The sequence below is a fragment of the Zophobas morio genome, unplaced genomic scaffold (assembly GCF_036711695.1).
Source record: "Zophobas morio isolate AGI-343-1 ecotype UQ-CSIRO unplaced genomic scaffold, CSIRO_AGI_Zmor_V1 ptg000010l, whole genome shotgun sequence".
NCBI lineage: Eukaryota > Metazoa > Arthropoda > Insecta > Coleoptera > Tenebrionidae > Zophobas > Zophobas morio.
In genome coordinates, this window is record NW_026972115.1 from 1,447,759 (window position 1) to 1,466,625 (window position 18,867).

Below are 18,867 nucleotides of genomic sequence, written 5' to 3' on the forward strand. Positions count from 1 at the left end.
AATTCCAGTTACTTTTCCAAAATGAAAAAGTGATGTATTTTTGTGATATTTTAAAAGTTTGAGTTTGAAATCGAAATTTTTGAAATCTTGTCCTGAGTGGATCAACAGACGTATATTTTTCTAATTTTTTAATTGAGATTTATATCCCAGAAGTATTTGTGTATTTTTAGACAACTTTATAAGGAGCTCATATCTTCAACGCCCTTGTGAAATTTTTGACTTTTTGGGAATTCTTTGAAAAATTTCCTGAAAACCTCTTTTTTGTTGTTTTCCTCTAGAAGTAGTTTTTAGCAACATTTCTTGGAAAATTCCAGTCACTTTTCCAAAATCATTGGAATGAAATCAAGTCATTCTTGTAATAATTTAAAAAAAATTATTTTGAAACCGAAATTTCCGAAATCTTGGTTTGGGAAATCTGGCTAAGTTTCTCGAATTAGCTCATCGAATTTTATATTCCAGAGCTATTTGTGTATTTTTGGGCAACTTTGTAAAAAAATCGAAATTTCAACAATTTTTGGAATCAGCGTGTCGAGATCTATGTCCCTGAATTTTTTCATTATTTTTAGACAACTTTTTTAATGTTGAAATTTTTTAAACAATTTCGCAAAAATTTTGACATTTTCAAAACTCAACTAAATACACTTTCTTGTAGATTAGAGCTCTAGAACTCAAATCCGGCTTCGGTTTTTTGATCCCTGCAACCGTTTTTCCTAAATCGACCCTTGAAATTTCGAAATTTTTGAAGTTTTCAAAAATTCGCATTTCGTAGCAATTTTTTCGAAAATGTTTCGTGACCATCCACATGCTATATTTTTGGAATCAGCGTGTCGAGATCTACGTCCTTGAAGTTTTTCATAATTTTTAGACTACTTTTTTAAAATTGAAATTTTTTAATGGTCAAATTCTTCAAATTTCGCAAAAATGTTGACATTTTCAAAACTCAACCAAACACATTTTCTTGTAGGCTTCGAGCTATAGAACTCAAATCCGGCTTCGTTTTTTTGATACCTGCAACCGTTTTCCAGAATCGACCTCTGAAATTACGAAATTTTTAAAATTTTCAAAAATTCCCATTTCGTAGCGATTTTTTCGAAAATGTTGTTTCGTGACCATCAACATGCTATATTTTTGGAATCACCGTGTCGAAATCTACGTCCCTGAATGTTTTCATAATTTTTAGACAACTTTTTTAAAATTGAAATTTTTTAAAAATTCTTCAAATATCGCAAAAATTTTGACATTTTCGAAACTCATCTAAATACATTATCTTGTAGATTTCGAGCTGTAGAACACAAATCCGGCCTCGGTTTTTTGATACCTACAACCGTTTTTCCAGAATCGACCGTTGAAATATCGAAATTTTTTAAATTTTCAAAAATTCGCATTTCGCAGCGATTTTTTCGAAAATGTTGCTTTGTGCCCATTAACATGCTATATTTTTGGAATCAGCGTGTCGAGATTTACGTTCCTGAATTTTTCCATAATTTTTAGACAACTTTTTTAAAAATCTTTGTGAAATTTTTGACTTTTTTCGAAATTGTTTGAAAAATTTTCTGAAGACATTTTTTTTGTTGATTTCGTGTTTCTACCAGATGAGCCAGAATAATTTTTAGCAACATTTCTTAGAAAATTTCAACAACTGTTCCAAAACTATCAAAATGAAATAAGATGAATCTTGTGATAAATATGTATTTTAAAAATTTGATTTTGAAATCGAAATTTTCAAAATCTTGGTCTGGGTCCATCAAAAGATATGTTTGTCAGATCATCTCGTGGGTATTATATACAAGAAGTTTTGTGAATTTTTTTTTGGTAACTACAAAAATTCGATATGAAATTATTTATAATGAAATTTTTCAGCTTTTTCCGACATTTTCAAAAAGGGCGAAGAGATTTTTTTTTTGTTGACCTCGATTTGCAAAAGATTTTTTCGTATTCATTTTTTCGAAAATTTCAACCAGAATCGCCAATATGAAATAAGACAATTTTTGATTATTTTTAAAAACGTTATTTTGAAACAGAAAATTTACAAAATCTTACTCTGAGCCCACAAACAGACTATGTTTTCCGTGTTAGCTAAAAGACAGCCATCTATGGTCCCAGAACAAGATTTTCTAAATTTTTGGTTTCAAAAACAAATTTTTAAAATGTGTCAAAAATTGTCATATTTATTTTGAAAATTTTGCACAAGTGGTTCGAATTTTTGCCAAAATGCCTTCCGCAAGTCGAAATCAACAAAAAAATGTCTTTGGGTAATTTTTGAAAGTTCTCGAAGAAAGTTCAAAAATTTCACAATTAGGAGGTATTAAAAATTTGACCTTTTTGCAAATTTGTTTAAAAATACACCAAATTTTTGGAATATACATCTTGATGAAAGCACCTTGTCATATCGATATCCAAGTATTTTTTGCCACTTTGCACAAGCTCAATTTTTGACATTTTCAAAAATGTCCAAAAAGAATTTTTTGTTTTTATTTTCGTCTTCATTTCTTCGAAAATTTCAACCATTTCTCCCAAGCTACCAAGATGGAATATGTCAATTTTTGACTTTTTAAAATTTTATTTTGAAACCAAAATTTTGAAAACCTTGCTCTGGGTCCTTCAATAGGCAATGTTTTCCGAGTTATATCCTAAAAATATTTGTGTATTTTTAGGCAACTTTGCAAAAAGCTCAAATTTTCAATACTTCCTACTCGTAAAATTTTCGACTTTTGTCCGAAAACTATCGAAAATTACCCCAATTTTTTTTTTATTTCGACTTACAGAAGACGTTTTCGGCAAAATTTCTTAAAAAATTCGAACCACACACAATATGACGAACTTTAAAAATTTGATTTAACACCAAAAATTTCAAAAGTCTTGTTTTGGTAGTTGGGACCATAGAAAAAATCAGTTTTTCTAAGACGAAATTTTTTAGCTTTTTCGAGCATTTTAATAAAGACCGAATAGTTTTTTCATTGATTATGATTTGCGGAAGTTATTTTAGTTTTCATTTCTTCGAAAATTTCAACCATTTCTCCCAAATCACCAAGATGAAAAATGTAAATTTTTGGATTTTTTAAAAAATCGATTTTGAAACCAAAATTTCAAAAATGTTGCTCTGGGTTCTTCAGACCATGTTTTCCGAATTACTTCGTCGAGATGTATATACTAAAAATGTTTGTGTATTTTTAGGCAAAAAAAAAACACAAAAAAGCTCAAATTCTCCACACTCGTAAAGTTTTTGATCTGTTTCCAAAAACTTTCGAAGATTACCTAAAGACATTTTCTTGTTAATTTCGAGTTGGAAAAGTCATTTTCGGTAACATTTCTTAAAAAATTCCAACCACTCTTCCAGAATCATCAAAATGAAATAGGACCATTTTGTAAAATTTTAAAAATTTTATTTCAAAACCAAAAATTTAGAAAATCCTGTTGTGAGACCATCACAAGTTACGTTGTTTAAAACATCTGCTCACCATCCATTTCCAACAATTTTTGTGGATTTTTTTAGCAACTTTGCGAAAGCTCAAATTTTCGACACGATGAAATTTTTGAGCTTTTTCCGAACATTTTCAAAAATCACCGAATAGAGTTTTTTTGTTGATTTCTGTTTGTAGAAGTTATTTTCATATTTATTTCTTAGAAACTTTCAATCATTTCTCCCAAATCGCGAAGATCAAATATATCAACTTTTGGATTTTATCAATTTTTCGACATGATAAAATTTTTGAGCTCTTTCCGAGCACTTTCAAAAATCACCGAATAGAATTTTTTTGTTGATTTCTATTTGTATAAGTTATTTTCGTCTTCATTTCTTCGAATCTTTCAATTATTTCTCCCAAATCGCTAAGATGAAATACGTCAATTTTTGAATTTTTTAAAAATTTTATTTTGAAACCAAAATTTCAAAAATCTTGCTCTGGGTTCTTCAGCAAGCCATGCTTTCGAACTATTCCGTTGTAAATGCATATCTTAAATATGGTTGTGTATTTTAGGCAACTTTCCAAAAAGCCCAAATTTTCAATACCTTGTGAAATTGTTTACCTTAAGACCTTAAGACCTTAGAACTTAAGAAAATTACCTAAACACATTTTTGTAGATTTTGACTTGGAGAAGTTATTTTCAGCAACATTTTTTAAAAATCCCACCATTTTTCAAAAATTATCATAATAAAAATAGCAATTTTGGGAATATTTTAAAAATTTGATTTTGAAACCAGAAATTTCCAAAATCTTGTTCTGGAACCATAAAAAGACTGTGGTTTTTTAATCATCTCGTCGATTTCCATATCAAAAAATTTTTATGAATTTTATTGGCAACTTTGCAAAAAGCTCAATTTTCGATACCCTCATGATGAAATTTTTGAGCTTTTTCCGAACACTCTAAAGAGAGTGTGTTTTGTTGATTTAGACTTACAAGTTATTTTTGTCTACATTTCTTCGAAAATTTTAACCATTTGTCCAGAATCACCAAGAAAACTAAATACTTACTGCGAAAATTTGCACAATTTCGCCAAGTTTAATTTTTGGTATAAAAATTTTGTAGGGACCGAGATTTTTTGATAACATATCACCATATCAGTCACATAAGGTAAATATTTTAGCTTAGAATAGAATTAATTTAAGAAACCAACTGCTTTATATCGCTAGTACCATTAAGAAAATTCCAGTTAACGCCCCAAATTGCAAAATAGAGATCCTGAAAATGTAATAATGATTTCAACAGCAAAATATTGCAATTAATTAGATGGCTGCAAGTAACCTTGATAATGATAAGTAAGAAATCTATATATCTTGGGCAAGTTCATACATACCAATTAATTATTTAATTTAGTAGCCACTAAATAATACACCTTATGTCAACAAATTATCAAGAAATCAGAGACAATTCTGGTATCAGCGGAAATCTTGACTACTTCAGATGGAATGACCGTAATTCCGACTTTCTGATGTTTCCCGCCCCAAAAAAATCCGTACACTTTCACCCCCCAAACGATACTTTATCAGTGATTCCATTGCCAAATCTGAGGAAGCGCCTTAATGGCCTCAATAATTTTTCCGCAACGGCATTTGCACCATTTAACCCCGATGTAATAGTCTTGCAGGTGTTGAGGCCTCCCCGAATCATATTTTCCTCAGTAAAATAAAATTCGTCCGGCTATTATTTATCGACGCCGCGGGAATAGGAACGGTTATGATTACGGTTCCATAATGGACATTTCCAGCCGTTAAATCAAGCAATGATCGACTCCTCCGATAACCTAGTCTATTACCTAACAAGACAAATGACGAGGTCGCTCACGCACCCGAAAACGGCTTTCCGGGGCTCCGAGGGGATGACCACCAACCCTATAAATATCACGCTCGATTTGAGACATCAACGAACGAAAATAATTCACGCCTCTCCGAGAGTTTTAAAAAATTGAAACTTAGTGCTAGAACGAGCGCTCTAATTATGTTAATGCCTCATTTTTGCCGAAACGATCGCCTATAAATTGAAACATTCACCGAGGGTGAGCAAAGCGAATTTATTGTTTGCGAGCTGGTGAATTTATTCGGGTTGGTGTAAGGGTTGAGGAGGCTCTTATTGGACCGCAACTCCCTATAATTTACACTTTATTAGGTTTTAACTGAGAAAACTGGTGGTTTTTATTAAAATCGAAGCGGCGATTGCTTTACGATCGTTTTTACTAGGGGTGGTAATGTGGGGCCATCGATCTAGGTGCCGCTGGGAAGGCTCGGAGCGGCGTGTTCTTTGTTTTACGAGTTTTTCGGTTTACGTGTCGTTTGGCCAAATGGGCTGGGGGAACTCGGACGGGGTGGGAACAGGTGCGATGGTGTGACTGATTAATCAAGACGCCAAAGAAAATTAAAGTGGGGGTTATTTTTACAGAATTCAGAAATCCTCTCCAACCCCCACACCAATAATCAGCTTGATATTTCCACAACGGTTACCTCTCTGTTTTCCCCCCGGTTTGTCTCTATGCATATCAAAAACGGTCACATCACTCACATCACACGACCCAGCATCAAAGCCCAAGCCTCGCTTTGACTAAAACAAACGTCACGTTCCAGCTTGGCTAAAAATCATCCCCGAGCCTGCGACAGGACGCCACCAGGACTCCAATCCCTGCTCCTGGAAAATCGACCTTCGCACAAAGGTCGCAGGCATCTCCTTCTCAATAAAATCCCGAAATCATGAGCCGACACGAAATTTATATTTCGCTCCAAATCTACCATAAAAGCAACGAAATAAATTGATAGCCGTCGACAGATTCCTTTGATTTTTTTCTTCGCACGCACTTCTCGCTTCAAATTAGATTCAACGAGACGTTGTCTCTTCGGATCGGACCTTTTTCGTCTGGATGCACATCTCCAGTGTCCGAAGTTTTCGCCGAAGCGAGTAAGAGGGGGTTTATTGCGCGAGGGGTCGGTAATGTGGCGATTATTCAGCGTTCGAAAATATTACGAATTAAGGGGATTTCGCACCGTGCAGTCTACGCCGGGAACAGCCCTTTGAGGGTTTAGAAATGCAAGGCTGCGGCTTGTCGTTCATTGAAATGCATGGAGGGTCGTTTCGAAGTTTCGTTATTTAAATAACTTCCGAACGATACGCTGCAAAGTTTCCTTTAAAAATAATAAAAGCAACTTTATTTTCTTAAGGGTGTTTTATTTATGGTCGTATGCATATTTCAGTGTTGCATGTGATAATAGGGAAAGGTCGTTTTCCCGTGTTTTATTGCTCGTAAATGCGAATAACGAAATTAGAAGGGTGGGTGGTGGTTTACATATGTGGGGAGTTGTGCAGGGGTGGGATGTCGGCTGGATTGCATGCTACTAATAACTAGTTCCTGGAATGTGGGACGTGTTAAACGGTTTCAATCGCAGATTTGAATAAATAGGTGCGTATAAGTGGATGTAAATTGTTTTCTTTGACGCCACTTAAAAATAAATTCAAGTTGGCACTGGTGTTAATTAGGCAACCCCGAAGGGTTGATCACAGTACAGCAATTCTTATACACCACATTTTTTCAACACATAAAGCATAAGCTAGAGTACGAAGAAATAAGTCTCCCGTTTCCGTCTGTCTGTCCGTGTGTCTGTCCGTCTGCCGTCCCGATTTTTATTAGACAGATATTCTCCGAAAGTGCTGGGTAAATTGTTATCAAATTTTGTATTTAGATTATGAATATCATGTAGATGGTAAAACGCTAACCAAAATTTGTCTAATCATCCCCACCAATAATGTGATGACGTCACCTCAAAATATAGCTGCATAAATTTCTATTTTAAATGTGCAAAATTTGGTAAGTCTATACTTATAATTTATCATTGCATTCATATTTTTTAGATTTCCTTATACAGAGTGACCCAAAACAAAATAATGAATCAGTCAATTTATTTTATTGAATAAATTAAAAATTGCAAAACTGAATATTTTGAAATCTTCCAGATGTTTTAAAGTTATTGTACACATGGTTAATTGTTAATCGAAATATTAACACCATGTTTATTCCACGAAAAAAATTAATGGTCATCTCAAAATTTTGCCGAATAAATTCTATCCAAAATGTGCAACATATGAGTTTTTAATTATGATTTATCAATGCATTTATATTTTTTTAATTTTCTTAAAAAGGTGGCTCAAAAAATTAATTAATGAGTGAAGTTATTTTATTGATTAAATCAGGAACGGCTCACTCGACTTTCCCAGAAAATTTTAGAAATACAATGCTGTTATGTTTCAATTTCCACTTTACACTAAATTAAATAAGTCAGTGAAATGGAGAAAGTAGGTGGGGAGGGCTAAAATTAGCGATATTCTAGATTTATGAGAAAGTAGTAGCCCACGCATTCGTCGTTCCAGTGACTACTCTAAATATTGTTCAGTCCTATCTTAGCAAGTTTTAGCCCCGCCCACCCACCCGTTTTTTCTCTCAGAGGATATCTCATTTACCAAAATCAATCTTATCTTAGCAAATACTAGCCCACAGATTCTTCGTTTCAGTGACTACTCTTAATATTGTTCAGTCCTATCTTAGCAAATTTAAGCCCCGCCCACCCACCCTTTTTTTTCTTAGAAGATATTTCATTTACCAAAATCAATCTTATCTTAACAAATATTGGCCCACGGATTCTTCGTACCAGTGACTATTCTAAATATTGTTCAGTCCTATCTTAGCAAGTTTTAGCCCCGCCCACCCACCCTTTTTTCTTAGAGGATATCTTATTTACCAAAAACAATCTTATCTTAGCAAATACTAGCCCACGTTCCAGTGACTACTCTTAATGTTGTTCAGTCCTATCTTAGCAAATTTAAACCCCGCCCACCCACCCGTTTTCCCTCTTAGAGGATATCTCATTTACAAAATCAATCTTATCTTAACAAATACCACCCACAGATTCTTCGTTCCAGTGACTACTCTTAATATTGTTCAGTCCTAACTTACCGAGTTTTAGCCCCGCCCACCCACCCTTTTTTTTCTTAGAAGATATTTCATTTACCAAAATCAATCTTATCTTAACAAATATTGGCCCACGGATTCTTCGTTCCAGTGACTATTCTAAATATTGTTCAGTCCTATCTAAGCAAGTTTTAGTCCCGCCCACCCACCCTTTTTTCTTAGAGGATATCTTATTTACCAAAAACAATCTTATCTTAGCAAATACTAGCCCACGTTCCAGTGACTACTCTTAATGTTGTTCAGTCCTATCTTAGCAAATTTAAACCCCGCCCACCCACCCGTTTTCTCTCTTAGAGGATATCTCATTTACAAAATCAATCTTATCTTAACAAATACCACCCACAGATTCTTCGTTCCAGTGACTACTCTTAATATTGTTCAGTCCTACCTTACCGAGTTTTAGCCCCGCTCACCCACCCTTTTTTTTTCTTAGAAGATATCTCATTTACCAAAATCAATCTTATCTTAACAAATATTAGCCCACGGATTCTTCGTTCCAGTGACTATTCTTAATATTGTTCAGTCCTATCTTAGCAAGTTTTAGCCCCGCCCACCCACCCATTTTTTCTCTTAGAGGATATCTCATTTACCAAAATCAATCTTATCTTAGCAAATACTAGCCCACAGATTCTTCGTTTCAGTGACTACTCTTAATATTGTTCAGTCCTATCTTAGCAAATTTAAGCCCCGCCCACCAACCCTTTTTTTTCGTAGAAGATATTTCATTTACCAAAATCAATCTTATCTTAACAAATATTGGCCCACGGATTCTTCGTTCCAGTGACTACTCTAAATATTGTTCAGTCCTATCTTAGGAAGTTTTAGCCGCGCCCACCCACCCTTTTTTTCTTAGAGGATATCTTATTTACCAAAAACAATCTTATCTTAGCAAATACTAGCCCACGTTCCAGTGACTACTCTTAATGTTGTTCAGTCCTATCTTAGCAAATTTAAGCCCCGCCCACCCACCCGTTTTCTCTCTTAGAGGATATCTCATTTACAAAATCAATCTTTTCTTAACAAATACCACCCACAGATTCTTCGTTCCAGTGACTACTCTTAATATTGTTCAGTCCTACCTTACCGAGTTTTAGCCCCGCCCACCCACCCTTTTTTTTCTTAGAAGATACCTCATTTACTAAAATCAATCTTATATAAATATTAGCCCACGGATTCTTCGTTCCAGTGACTACTCTAAATATTGTTCAGTCCTATCTTAGCAAGTTTTAGCCCCGCCCACCCACCCTTTTTTTTTCTTAGAGGATATCTTATTTACCAAAATCAGTCTCATCTTAACAAATACTAGCGCCGCCCACCCGCCCTCTATTTTCTTAGAAGGTATGTCATTTGCCAAAATCAGTCATATCTTAGCAGATACTATAGCTCCACCCACACACGTTCTTATTTCTGAAGAAAAAAATGAGAGAACGGGTGGGTGGGCGGAGCTAAGTGTAACTTTTTCCTACAGAATCTTTTATCAGCAAGCAATAGCCCCGCCCCTCTTCATTTCAGTGATTATTCTTAATATTCTTCAGTTATTTACCAAAATCAATCGTATCTTAGCAGATACTATAGCTCCGCCCACACAAGTTCTTATTTCTGAAGAAAAAAACGGGAGAACGGGTGGGTGGGCGGGGCTAAGTGTAATTTTTTCCTACAGAATCTTTTATCAGCAAGCAATAACCCCGCCCATCCATTTCCTCTTCATTTCACTGATTGTTCTTAATATTCTTCAGTCATTTACCAAAATCAATCGTATCTTATAAGATACTATAGTTTCGCCCGCACACGTTATTATTTCTGAAGAAAAAACGAGAGAACGGGTGGGTGGGCGGGGCTAAGTGTAACTTTTTCCTACAGAATCTATTATCAGCAAGCAATAGCCCCGCCCATCCATTCCATCTTCATTTCAGTGATTACGTTTAATATTGTTCAGTTATAATACCAAAATCAATCTTATCTTGGCAGATAATATAGTTCCGCCTACAGACATTCTTATTTCTGAAGAAAAAAAACGGGAGAACGGGTGGGTGGGCGGGGCTAAGTGTAATTTTTTCCTACAGAATCTTTTATCAGCAAGCGATAACCCCGCCCATCCATTTCCTCTTCATTTCACTGATTGTTCTTAATATTCTTCAGTCATTTACCAAAATCAATCGTATCTTATAAGATACTATAGTTTCGCCCGCACACGTTCTTATTTCTGAAGAAAAAACGAGAGAACGGGTGGGTGGGCGGGGCTAAGTGTAACTTTTTCCTACAGAATCTATTATCAGCAAGCAATAGCCCCGCCCATCCATTCCATCTTCATTTCAGTGATTACGTTTAATATTGTTCAGTTATAATACCAAAATCAATCTTATCTTGGCAGATAGTATAGTTCCGCCTACAGACATTCTTATTTCTGAAGAAAAAAAACGGGAGAACGGGTGGGTGGGCGGGGCTAAGTGTAATTTTTTCCTACAGAATCTTTTATCAGCAAGCGATAACCCCGCCCATCCATTCCCTCTTCATTTCAGTGATTATTCTTAATATTGTTCAGTTATAATACCAAAATCAATCTTATCTTAGCAGGTAGTATAGTTCCGCCTACACACATTCTTATTTCTGAAGAAAAAAACGAGAGAACGGGTGGGTGGGCGGGGCTAAGTGTAACTTTTTCCTATAGAATCTTTTATCAGCTAGCAATAGCCCCGCCCATCCATTCCCTCTTCATTTCAGTGACTAATCTTAATATTGTTCAGTCATTTACCAAAATCAATCTTATCTTAGCAAATACTATGGCTCCGCCCACACACGTTCTTATTTTTGAAGAATAAAAGGAGAGAACGGGTGAGTGGGCGGGGTTAAGTGTAATTTTTTCCTACAGAATCTTTTATCAGCAAGCAATAGCCCCGCCCATCCATTCCCTCTTCATTTCAGTGATTACTCTTAATATTGTTCGGTCATTTAACAAAATCAATCTTATCTTAGCAGATACTATAACTCCGCCCACGCACGTTCTTATTTCTGAATAAAAAAAAGAAGAGAGGGGTGGGTGGTCGGAGCTAAGCGTAACTTTTTTCTATAGAATCTTTTATCAGCAAGCAATAGCCCCGCCCATCCATTCCCTCTTCATTTCAGTGATTACTCTTAATATTGTTCAGTCATTTCCCAAAATCAATCTTATCTTATCAGATACTATAGCTCCGCCCACATATGTTGTTATTTCTGAAGAAAAAAACGAGAGAACGGGTGGGTGGGCGGGGCTAAGTGTAATTTTTTCCTACAGAATCTTTTATCAGTAAGCGATAGCCCCGCCCATCCATTCCCTCTTCATTTCAGTGATTACTCTTAATATTGTTCAGTCATTTGCCAAAATCAGTCATATCTTATCAGATACTACAGCTCCGCCCACACACGTTCTTATCTCTGAAGAAAAAAACGAGAGAACGGGTGGGTGGGCGGGGCTAAGTGTAATTTTTTTCTACAGAATCTTTTATCAACAAGCAATAGCCGCGCCCATCCATTTCTGCTTCATTTCAGTGATTACTCTTAATATTGATCAGTCATTTATCAAAATCAATCTTTTCTTAACATATAATAGCCCCGCCCACCCGCTCTCTATTTTATTAGAGGGTGTGCCGTTTACCACAAGTAGTCTTATCCTAGCAAGTACTAGCCCCTCCCATGCATCCTTACATAAAGTTAATTTACCCATCTTCCAAATCAAAATTAGTTTGCCACTATTCAGTAGGAGTTGTACGCTTAGCTCGCTTCAGGAAACATAAATTACAATTAAACTCATCTTCATTTGTAATTTCTGATAACGCATCATTTATCCAACAGATACTAAATTTTAATGGACAGCCACTCTGATAAACAATTACAACTTCTTATCACTAAACACGATTGTTCGTAATTAGATAACACAAAACGACACAAAAATGGACCAAACCACAGTTAGCTGTATCTTCTGGGTCGCTCTATCTCTAACAGTCACCCAAACAACCTCACAAGGTACCTTTCCAACCCCATTATCCACAAATTTAACGCATTTTAGGTTGCAGCGTCGATTTATTTCAACGCCCGGACACAGGCCCACTAATCCTCAAAGTACTAAATAATTCATACTACTTTCCCGAACCATCGCTATCCGACAACCGAAGCGTCGACTTCGACTACGAAGAAGAAGCAATAGTGGCGTGTCCTGGTGGTCAGTTCACCCAATTAGGCTTCAACACGAACGGCCAACATGGTAGTTGCAAAGGTGGTACCGGTTTCATGGTTGCTGGTTATTTGTACCTCTACCACCGCTTGAATTGCACGCTACCCGACGTGAAAAGACCTGCACTAAGTGAGTCGTACGACAATCCAAACCTTGACGACACGTTAGTACCAGTTCTGGATGTTTGTTTCCACGAAACCACTCTAGTGACTTCATACACCAAGCACCGTCAACGTACCACGTCTTCCAAATCGAGCTTTCCCGTGTCGACGTTCAATCGTTATACAGGAGCGTCGACTCGATTTTGGCAAGTCTAGACCTTGACGGGTACATCAACGACACCCACTTTATCAAAATCGGGAATTTAGCACCATATGAACACTTCTTCTATATTTTCCAGCGGGACGCGACGTACCACCTAGCGAACTCAGCCCCTCAATGGAACACCTTCGACGAAGGCAACTGGAAGGTGGTAGAACAAGGGGTTTTAGACTTTTCTCAAGACGCTTTCGTCTATGGAGACGCCACGGTACTAACTGGTACTTTGAAAGTGGCCACACTTGCTAATTCCTCTGGTGTTCCCGTCGAAATCTATTTGTACTACGGTCGAGTACCTGTCCCCAGGTGGTTCTGGAAGCTAATTTACTACGACGATTTCAACGTCGGTGTGATTTTTTTCGGCTTTAATAATCCGTACGCGTCTAAGAATGAAGTGGATACAGAATTTTTGACAGAAGTTTGTTCCGTTGATGTTTTTGAAAGCGCGGCGACAAGTTGGCATTTGGAGGACGTCGACAATACGGATCCAGCTTTGGGGTACATTTACGCGTGTCGGGTGAACCTGGACGAGATTTTGGACCCTCTTGTCAACAGTATTGTTAGTAATGTCCTCCCGATGGAGATTAGGAGAGCAGATATTTTCTAGTCAATAAAATTATCTATTATCATGAACCTGATTACGATGAGATAACATCAACAAAATCACAACCCAGAGTAGTGTACATTATCGTCACGACGACGACAATATCACCATGTTTAGTACCAATCTTGTCACAATTTGTGTTATTTTCACCCCAATAGTGACACAATTGGCGGCTCAAAGTACGTCCCTTTTAACCCATTTCATTACTTAACTAAATCAAATTCTAGCTTGTCAACTCGACCTTCTCGTCAGGCCAGAAACCATCCCTCTAGTAATCAAAATCAACAACAACTCCTACTACTACCCCGTCCCCACCGCCTACGACGACCGACTTCTCGACTTCCTCTACGAAGAAGACGCAATTTTCGTATGTCCCGGTGGCCACTTCAACCAACCCGGTTTCAACCCAGATGGGCAACATGGGTGGTGTAAGGGTGGCGGGGGTTTCATGTGCGACTGGTTACTAACTTTTTACCACACCATGAATTGTACCATGATTGACATAATGAGACCTTTTTTAAGCGAGTCGTACGACAACTCGGGCACTAGTTGCCAAAACTCGGACCGAAACATCCAAGTGGGTTACCAAATCGACGACGTGTTGGTACCAGTTTATGATATTTGTTTCAATGGAGAAACCTTGATGGCCACTTACACCAGACATGTTCTTACCCGTTTTGCCCCCTTGGCTAGTGTCATGCGACCACCACCGAGTCACTATTTCTTCTTGGTTTCTCTTTATCAAACAGATGTAGAAGCAATATACGACAACTTTGTCACCTATTTTAGTGAATTGGGAGTCCAGGACTATGTAAATGACACGTACTTTCTGACACCCGGGCACTTGGTACCCTACGAGGACTTTCTGAGTCCGTTTCAGAAGGACGCGGCGTACCACTTCGCCAATGTTGCGCCTCAATGGAACACGTTCGACGAAGGCAACTGGAAAGTACTAGAAACCGGAATTTTGACTTTTATAGCAAACTCGACAACGTTCGAAGGGGTACTAATTGTGGGAGACGCCACAGTACTAACCGGTACTTTGAAAGTGGCCACGCTTGCGGGTTCAACTGGTACCACCACAGAACTATATTTGACACAAGGACGATTTCCCGTTCCTCGATGGTTCTGGAAGATCATTTACTTCGCTGCTGTTAACACCGGTGTTATTTTCTTCGGGTACAACAACCCGTTCGCTACAAAGGGCGACGTCGATGCCGAATTTGTAGCAGAAGTGTGTTCCGTTGACGTGTTTGAACTAGTTAGGGATGAGTGGTACTTGGACGACGTTGATAATGGGAGTCCAGGTTTGGGTTTGATGTATGCTTGTCGGCTGCACCTGGACCAGATCCTGGACCCTGTGGTGAACGGTGTTGTCGATAATCTTCTTCCAGAGGGTGTTACAAAAGCGGAATTGTTGTAAAATGATAAATAAATCTCGACGGTTTAAAATTTTATTTTTCCATTAAGTGGTACCTGTTGAAAAATCTCCACACTCGAAAAATTAAGATAACGTAAAGTGGCGAGATATAAACTCAAATCAGAACTAGTATAGATTAAATTATCACCAGTTTAACAACGACAATGATCGGGAAATTAAAATTAATTATAATCTGCTTATCGGTGTTTCCGTTAACACTAGCACAAGGTAGGTACTTTTCTCTATTTGTAGCCCTAGTGTCTAGTTCTAGATTTCAGATTGTCAAATCGACCTCCTCGCTAACCCCACCGCATCACCTCTACTTCTAACAGTACTCGACGGTACTTACTCCTTCCCCGACCCCACCTCCACCGATAACCGAACCCTAGACCTCCTCTCCAACCAAGAACTAGTTTTTGCTTGTCCCGGAGGCCAGTTCACCCAACCCGGTCTAAACACAAGAGGCCAACACGCTTTCTGCCAAGGCGGTACCACCCTCTCTTCCAATTCGTTCCTCTACGACTACAACATCCTCAATTGCACCCTCACCGACCTAACAAGACCAGCCCTCGCCGATTCGTACGACGACCCATCTCTCCTATGTGAAAACTCCGAGAGACCCGTCCGAGTGGGTTACAAAATCGACGGTACTTTAGTACCAGTACTCGACGTTTGCTTCAACGAAGCCACCGCGCTAGCAACATACACCCGACATCGACTGACCGGCTTTGCCCCTCTAGCCCAAAGCACTGCCCGTTCGCCACCAACGTACTTCCAGTTCTATTTATCACTATACAACAAAGACGTCCAGTCGGTGTACGACAGTTTCGAATTCTATTTCGAGAAACTGGGACTTGAGGAGTACCTCACTGACGCGTACTTCTTGCGAGCAGGTCACCTCGCGCCGTACGAAGACTTCTTCCACCCGTTCCAGCGCGATGCGGCGTACCATTACGTAAACGCGGCTCCTCAATGGAACACTTTCGATGACGGGAATTGGCGGGTTTTGGAAGATGGGGTTTTGCAGGTGGTAGCGAACGGAAAAATGGGTGATGGGGTGGTGGTTACAGGCGATGCTACGGTGGTGACTGGGACCTTGAAGGTTGGTACTTTGGTTTCAAATGCCACTGGGACGCCGGAGGTTGTGGAGTTGATTTTGCGGTACGGGCAGTTCCCGATTCCGAGGTGGTTCTGGAAGGTGGTTTATTTTGGGGAGGTAGATATTGGGGCTGTGTTCTTCGGGTTTAATAATCCGTACGCGGGGTTGAAAGATGAAGTTGATGCGGAGTTCGTGGCTGAAATTTGTTCCGAAGATGTGTTCGAGAGTTTGAGGGCGAAGTGGTACTTGGACCATGTGGATAATAGTGGGCCGGGTTTAGGGTACATGTTTGCTTGCAGTTTAGATTTGGGTGGACTACTGGACCCTACTATTAACAGTGTTGTTACAAATGTTCTTTCTAAATAATAAAAATGTACTTATATACTTGTGATTTATAAATCCGCCTTGATTTCTTCCTCTTGGATTAATAATTGCATTACACGGCTAAGTATCGGATTTCCATCGCAGCTCTGACCGCTGAAGGACGCCCCTTTTCTTGATTCGTTGGAGCTCAACCAACCCCTTTTTTAATTTAATTTAAAACTACTCTTATCTTAGTAGCAACTAGCCCCGCTTACCCACCCTCTCTTTTCTTAAAGTGTATCTCATTTGCCAAAAGCACTCTTACCTTAGCAGGTACTACCTACCTGTTGAAATAAGACCGATTTTGGCAAATAATGGACCTTCAAAGAAAGAGAGGGAGCATGGGCGGGGCTAGTACCTACTAAGATTAAGCTGATAATGGCAAATGACCTACTCCCTAAGAAAATGAAGGACGAGTAGACGGGGTTGGTACTTACTAAGATAAGACTGATTTTGCCAAATGACATACCCTCTGACGAATGGACGGTGAAGGATATATGATTTTGCAAAATCAGTCCTATTTTGGCAAGTATTGGCCCCGCCCACCCACCCTTTGTTTTCCTCGGAAGTATGTTATCTGCCAATATCAGCCGTATCTGGACAAGCACTATCCCCACCTACCCGCCCTTTGTTTTTTTAGAGAGCTAATATCTGCTAAGAAAAGACTGATTTTGGCAAATGAGATACCCTCTAAGAAAAGAGAGGGTGGGTGGGCGGGTCTAGTACCTTGTAAAATAAGACTGATTTTGGCAAATAACATACCTTCCAAAGAAAGAGAGGGTGGGTGGGCGGGGCTATTACTTGCTAAGATACGAGTGATTTTGGCAGATGAGATACCTTGCATGAAAGAAAAGAGAGGACGGATGAGCGGAGCTAGTACCTGCTAAAATAAGACCGATTTTGGCAAATGAGATACCCTTTAAGAAAATGGAGGGTGGGCGGAGAAGGCTAGTACCTACTGAGATAATATTGATGTTGTCAAACGGCATACCCTCTGATGAATGGAGGGTGGAGGGTATATGATTTGGCAAAATCAGTCTTCCGTTGGCAAGTATTGGCCCCGCCCACCCACCCTTTGTTTTCGTAGGAAGTATGTTTTTTGGCAATATCAGCCGTATCTGGACAAGCACTATAAACACCCACCCGCTCTTTGTTTTTTTAAAGGGCTAGTATCTGCTAAGAAAAGACTGATTTTGGCAAATGAGATACTCTGTAAGAAAAGAGAAGGCGGGTGCGCGGGCCTACTACCTGCTAAAATAAGACCGATTTTGGCAAATGACATACCCTTTAAGAAAATGGAGGGTGGGCGGGGAGGGCTAGTACCTACTAAGATAAGACTGAGTTTGCCAAATGACATACCCTCTAATGAATGGAGGATAGAGGGTATATGATTTTGCAAAATCAGTCTTAACTTGGCAAGTAATAGCCCCGCCCACCCACCCTTTATTTTCTTAGGAAGTAAGTTATTTGGCAATATCAGCCGTATCTGGACAAGCACTATCCCCACCCATCCGCCCTTTGATTTTTTTAGAGGGCTAGTATCTCCTAAGAAACGACTAATTTTGGCAAATAAGACACTCTGTAAGAAAAGAGAGGGCGGGTGGGCGGGGCTAGTACCTTCTAAAATAAGACTGATTTTGGCAGATAACGTAACTTCCAAGGGAACAGAGGGTGGGTGGGAGGCCCTAGTACTTGCTAAGATACGAGTGATTTTGGCAAATGACATACCCTTTAAGAAAATGGAGCGTGGGCGAGGAGGGCTAGTACCTACTGAGATAAGATTGATTTTTGCAAATGGCATACCCTCTGATTAATGGAGGGTCGAGGGTATATGATTTGGCAAAATCAGTCTTATCTTGGCAAGTATTGGCCCCGCCCAGCCACTCTTTATTTTCTTAGAGGGCTAGTAACTGCTAAGATAAGACTGATTTTGGCCAATGAGATATCCTGTTAGGAAAGAGAGGGCGGGTGGGCGGGGCTAGTAACTTCTAAAATAAAACTGATTTTAGCAAATAACATACCTTCCAAGGAAAGAGAGGGTGGGTGGGCGGGGCTAGTACTTGCTGAGATAAAAGTGATTTTGGAAAATGAGAGACCCTGTAAGAAACTCTCTTTTCTTGTGTCATTTGCCAAAATCAGTTTTATCTTTAGCAGCTACTAGCCCCGCACACCCACCCTTTCTTTTCTTAGAAGGTAGCTCATTTGCCAAAATCAGTCTTATCTTTAGTAGATACTAGCCCCGCCCACCCACCCTGTTTTCTTAGAGTGTATGTCATTTGCCAGAATCACTCTTACCTTAGAAGGTACTAGCTACCTGTTCAAATAAGACCGATTTTGGCAAATAATGGACCTTCAAAGGAAAGAGAGGGTGGGTGGGCAAGGCTAGTACCTGCTAAAATAAGAGTGATTT

At 38.7% G+C, this 18,867-nt stretch overlaps 4 protein-coding genes across 4 annotated transcripts in view; 3 read left to right on the plus strand and 1 right to left on the minus strand.

Annotated features, from left to right (window-relative positions):
- LOC135125975 (lachesin-like) overlaps nt 1-18,867 on the minus strand; it is a 261,363-nt gene that overhangs the window by 134,947 nt on the left and 107,549 nt on the right. The window lies entirely within an intron of this gene.
- Nucleotides 12,262-13,586, plus strand: LOC135126415 (uncharacterized). Its single transcript, XM_064052465.1, has 3 exons — nt 12,262-12,445; nt 12,489-12,816; nt 12,861-13,586. Exons 1-3 carry the CDS (start codon nt 12,373-12,375, stop codon nt 13,576-13,578), a joined length of 1,119 nt encoding a protein of 372 aa, XP_063908535.1. The 5' UTR covers nt 12,262-12,372; the 3' UTR covers nt 13,579-13,586.
- On the plus strand, nt 13,619-15,027 carry LOC135125973 (uncharacterized). The gene is made up of 2 exons (XM_064051760.1): nt 13,619-13,754; nt 13,803-15,027. The coding sequence occupies exons 1-2, from the start codon at nt 13,685-13,687 to the stop codon at nt 14,996-14,998; spliced, it is 1,266 nt and encodes a 421-aa protein (XP_063907830.1). The 5' UTR covers nt 13,619-13,684; the 3' UTR covers nt 14,999-15,027.
- On the plus strand, nt 15,055-16,478 carry LOC135125974 (uncharacterized). Its single transcript, XM_064051761.1, has 2 exons — nt 15,055-15,223; nt 15,274-16,478. Exons 1-2 carry the CDS (start codon nt 15,160-15,162, stop codon nt 16,458-16,460), a joined length of 1,251 nt encoding a protein of 416 aa, XP_063907831.1. The 5' UTR covers nt 15,055-15,159; the 3' UTR covers nt 16,461-16,478.